This window comes from Salarias fasciatus, chromosome 10 (genome assembly GCF_902148845.1).
Source record: "Salarias fasciatus chromosome 10, fSalaFa1.1, whole genome shotgun sequence".
NCBI lineage: Eukaryota > Metazoa > Chordata > Actinopteri > Blenniiformes > Blenniidae > Salarias > Salarias fasciatus.
Genome location: NC_043754.1, coordinates 2,814,570 through 2,819,647, shown reverse-complemented (window position 1 = coordinate 2,819,647; position 5,078 = coordinate 2,814,570). Strand labels below are relative to the sequence as shown.

The window sequence follows — 5,078 nt, the reverse complement described above, 5'->3', positions numbered from 1 at the left end:
CATTTCCAAAGGTTTCTTTTAAATAACATAAAATCATTTCCAATGTCTTTTAAATTTGCAGAAAAAACATGTTGCTTCTTGAAATTGATTTGAGCAAATCTATGACAGAAATTAAAAAAACTTACATATGATGATTTAGACTCTTTTATAGTTTACTTTTGTTGATTAGTATGAAATTCCTCAGTTAAAATGAATAAAAATGTGGATTTTTTTTTTTTTTTTTTTTTTACAATTTACAGTTTTTACAGAAACTGACCTCATGCATGTGTAGAGAGAACATGCAAACTTCACAGAGAAAGGCTGGGCCTGCACTCAAACCCATCGGTGTCATTCAAAGCTTTCACTGGAATTTTATATTTTGGATTTTGATACATGCGTGTGTGAGCCAGTTTTTGTGATAATCCAGCACAAATCTAACTTAAGCCATAGATATGAAGGTCATGGGGTCACTAAAGTAGGTGATCCTCTGGGAAAACATCAATATTAAACAGGAAAGAGAAATCCACAATAATCCATTCATTTGTTTAGAGCAGCGGCTGGCAGACGACGGATGGACACTGCCATCCCTCGAATCCTCCTGGGAGCTAAAAGTGAGAACCTGAAAAGCGAATGACCCTGGCAAGCCGCGGTCCATGCTTTCCATAGTGCCAGACTGACCAATGGGGGTCCGGAGAGGCTTCATTAAGCAACCAGCCATCAAGCGCTAAACATATGAGATACAGGATCCACTACGTGACGTACAGCTTTCATACAGCTGTTTGTACGAGAGCGAACACAGACTCTATTCAACCTTCAGTCCTGACACATGGACCCCTGATCTCTGTGGCATGCCTGGCAAACGCGAAGCTCAGCTTTTTTTGAGTTGCTGCACCCCCACCCCACCTTCACTCCAGCCACAAGCATCATTACACCTCCAACACTTGTGACCGCCCCCACCCCCCCACTGTTCAACCGGAGCTATGTATGGGCCAATGGCTGGTGGGGGCGGTGGGGAGGGTGGGTGTACAGCTGCAGTGCCCGTTCTGGGATGACTGAAATGTAAATGTGTCCCTTTCATAAACTCAGTCCTGGCCAATGAGGGAGCAACAGGCACTAAAATGGCCAGGCCAATGACGGCGTGACCGTCGGGTATATAAACGGGGAGCGCAGACCTCCAAAGTTGGGCGACCCCTATTTCGGCTGTGGTGAACAGGATCTGATCCCAAGGACTGTTACCTCTGTTTGTCTGGTGTGCAGGTAAAGAAATCTGAGAGGTGGTTTGTGGCGATGCAGATGGAGCAGACATGGAAACAAGGACGGATTGGGACACTTTTTCAAACATTTAAAACTGCCAGCTTTGATTTTTCTGCAACGAAGACTTTTGGGACTTAAAAGCCCAAAGGATTCATGCACAGCTGTTCTTCTGTGGTTCCACACAAGTCGGCTGCAAATAGTGTAACTGGGACCCAGAGTTCATTGACTTTTGTCAGCAGAGTGAAAATAAGCGTTAAAAGAGACGATTTAGCAAAGCAATGGCTGCAACGCGGTTGCATTTCTCATTTGTGGGCATGTGGTCTTGTGCCGTGCAAAGAGCACTGTCATCTGCAAAGTGAGTTATGTGGACAGGTGGATGTGGGGGAGGCTGAACACTACGGACGCTCTGTAAGGCATTTAAGGCTTTCAGGCTTGAAGCTTTTTAAACAAATGCTTTAACTGATGGGATTATTAGATAGTTTCAAATCAATATGGTTTATCACCAAAGTGTCACTCTGCTATAACTCCACAGATCAAATTTCATGTGCGTCATTGCATGCCTCAATGTTTCATTTTCTTATGGAATCAGCCTTTGAATGAATATGTGTAGAGATCATTGCTGACGTTGGACAGACAGCACGATAATATATCTGCAGCTCCTCAGGACTCGGTCAGGATATCTGCAGAGACACACTTGAGTGTGTTTAATCCTGTGGAGTGATACACAAGGTGCACACAACCAGCTTCAAGCTTTCTCAGGTTTGAACAAGCTATCTGGACAAATCAGCTGGCATATCTGCCAGGAGTCTTTGAGTGTTTCTTCCATATGCTGGGGACATACAGAGTGTACAGTCTGATGTGCTGCTGCTAAAAATAGACAGCCAACAGGCCCTCCTGCCACTGCTCTATTTCAACCTGACATCCGAGACCTTGGAAATTGAGTGACACTTGTTACCAGGATTCCTCTGCTGACACCATTTTAGCTCTGCAGCTGTCTTGTAGAAGATTCTGTATCTCAGACCACTAGAGTTTTTTTTTTCTTTTTTTTTTTTTAGCGGTTCTGATCACATAAACAGACAAAGATGAAAACTGTTTGCTCATCCTGACTTTCTATGTCTTTGCAGTGTTAGAAAGCAACCATGCCTTTCGGAAACACCCACAACAACTTCAAACTCAACTACAAAGTTGAGGAGGAGTTCCCCGACTTGTCCAAGCACAACAACCACATGGCCAAGGTCCTGACCAAGGACATCTATGGCAAGCTGAGAGACAAGCAGACACCCAGTGGCTACACCCTGGATGACGTTATCCAGACTGGTGTCGACAACCCCGGTGAGACCCAGAAAGACACAACACAATAAACAAAGAAGTCAGCTTCAACATGAGCACTATGAACCTGAAAGAAGCTCTCACCGTTTTGAACAAAGCATGTTCTGAATGTCCTCTTCTTCAGGTCACCCCTTCATCATGACTGTTGGCTGCGTCGCTGGTGATGAGGAGTCCTACGAGGTCTTCAAGGATCTGCTGGACCCCGTCATCTCCGACCGTCATGGTGGATACAAGCCTACCGACAAGCACAAGACCGACCTGAACTTCGAGAACCTGAAGGTAGCAGAGTCGTTCCAGTTTCTCACCACTGTATGATTGCGGGACTCTTTCCCACTCAGTACTGATTTGTGATCACTTTCTCACCAGGGTGGCGATGACCTGGACCCCAACTACGTCCTGTCCAGCCGTGTCCGTACTGGCCGCAGCATCAAGGGATTCACCCTGCCCCCCCACAACAGCCGTGGCGAGCGCAGAATTATCGAGAGACTGTCCGTTGAGGGTAAGCTAGCATCAGTTTGAGTAAATAAGCAGCAGTGAGCCACTGAAGGAATCGCTAAACTTTAAATCAAGTTGATCAACGGAAGAAAGAAGCACCGCTGTGTTCTGAATGCTTACCTTTGATAGATCTAACTGTGTCATTGTCGCGGCAGCTCTGACCAGCCTGGATGGTGAGTTCAAGGGAAAGTACTACCCCCTGAAGTCCATGACCGATGCCGAGCAGGAGCAGCTGATCGCTGATCACTTCCTGTTTGACAAGCCCGTGTCCCCCCTGCTGACCTGCGCTGGTATGGCCCGTGACTGGCCCGACGCCAGAGGCATCTGGTGGGTAATCGGTCAGGACTGAGGACGGTGTTCCTGCGCTACCTTTGGGGTTCACGGTATGCCGAACCATCTCTCCTTTCAGGCACAACGACAACAAGACCTTCTTGGTCTGGGTGAACGAGGAGGATCACCTGCGTGTCATCTCCATGCAGAAGGGAGGCAACATGAGGGAGGTCTTCAGGCGTTTCTGCACTGGTCTGCAGAAGGTACCAGAATCAAAATGATCCCTGTGAAACTCGTGTAGCTTGTTGTGGGATGCTCTACTCACGTTCTTTTCTTTTGACCATACAGATTGAGGAGATCTTCAAGAAGCACAACCACGGCTTCATGTGGAACGAGCATCTGGGCTACATCCTGACCTGCCCCTCCAACCTGGGCACCGGCCTGCGTGGTGGAGTCCACGTCAAGCTGCCCAAGCTGAGCACACACGCCAAGTTCGAGGAGATCCTCACCAGGCTGCGTCTGCAGAAGCGTGGCACAGGTACGCACTATAGTCCCTCAGCGGTTCGACCGCACCCCTCCACAGAATCCCGAGCTGGAAGGCGTGACGTGTGACCCGTTTGTTCCTCCCTCAGGTGGTGTGGACACCGCCTCCGTCGGTGGTGTCTTTGACATCTCCAACGCTGACCGTCTGGGCTCCTCCGAGGTGGAGCAGGTCCAGCTGGTGGTTGATGGTGTCAAGCTCATGGTTGAGATGGAGAAGAAGCTGGAGAAGGGCGAGGCCATCGACAGCATGATCCCCGCCCAGAAGTAAAGAGGGACAGCCGCCTTTTTTCTCGTGACCATTCATGTGCAATCGAGCCAATGCACGGGCGCGCAGGGAAAACAGCCGCTCACAAAGAGACTCTTGACTCTGCTAGCCTCTTTTACTTCCTTCCAGTCCTTTTTTTTTTTTTTCCTTTTCTCTAGCCTTGGTTCTTTTTTTTTCACGGTCTCCTGTGTAGGTTGGTAACATCCTGGGATCAGCCTCCACTGAGCTGGGCTCGCCTGGCAGACGTGGCATCACCTACTTTTTATTATAAAAAGTAAGACTTATTGAAGCTGTTTATGCTGCTCAATAAAAAAAGTGCCCCAATAAACAAGTATATGAGTCATGATGGCCTTTACTCATGAACATCTAAACAGAGTATCACACACAGTGAAAACTACAAAATCTCACTACACAGATGAAATAACTGCATTTTTCTTAAAAATAAAATAAGCTATTATTCATAATTTCTCTTTTGAGAGGGGAAATAAGTTTTATATCAACAAGTGAAGAGCAGATGGCAGCAACGATCCAATAAAAGCTAGCTAAACCTTACTGCTTCATATTAGCATTAGCGTGACACATGCTAACGATGCATGAAAATAACAGCATTCTTTAATTGTTCATTGTTTCGTCAGTTAAATTTACTCAAACTATATAAAATAAAATGCTTTAGACATTTATTTCAATTTTACTCATCATGCTAGCCAGTTAAACTATAGATTAGGTTATATTGCGTTGAAATATCCTAAATATATATTAAAATCTCCCAAGTTCAACATGACTTTTGGGAAAAAAAAAGTTTTTTTTCCCCCATTATTGTCATGTGCTTATCTTTCCAAAGATTTCAAATTGCTCGATTAAAGTAATTATCAGAATCAGAATCAGAATTCTGATTCTGATAATTACTTTAGTCGAGCAATTTGAATTATTGCTGAATTAAGAT

General features: G+C 45.7%; 1 protein-coding gene across 1 annotated transcript; it reads left to right on the top strand.

Moving 5' to 3' along the window:
- Positions 1–1,131: 1,131 nt before the first annotated feature.
- Positions 1,132–4,175, top strand: ckma (creatine kinase, muscle a). Its single transcript, XM_030100262.1, has 8 exons — positions 1,132–1,236; positions 2,358–2,565; positions 2,687–2,841; positions 2,929–3,061; positions 3,213–3,384; positions 3,467–3,590; positions 3,676–3,865; positions 3,960–4,175. Exons 2-8 carry the CDS (start codon positions 2,373–2,375, stop codon positions 4,136–4,138), a joined length of 1,146 nt encoding a protein of 381 aa, XP_029956122.1. The 5' UTR covers positions 1,132–1,236; positions 2,358–2,372; the 3' UTR covers positions 4,139–4,175.
- Positions 4,176–5,078: the final 903 nt, after the last annotated feature.

Bases quoted from the DNA above. Each gene is read 5' to 3' on its own strand.
- ckma (XM_030100262.1), top strand. From the start codon at position 2,373: ATGCCTTTCGGAAACACCCACAACAACTTCAAACTCAACTACAAAGTT. The intron at 3,385-3,466 runs GTGGGTAATCGG...CTCTCCTTTCAG, and splicing joins CCCGACGCCAGAGGCATCTG to GCACAACGACAACAAGACCT. The intron at 3,866-3,959 runs GTACGCACTATA...TTCCTCCCTCAG, and splicing joins TCTGCAGAAGCGTGGCACAG to GTGGTGTGGACACCGCCTCC.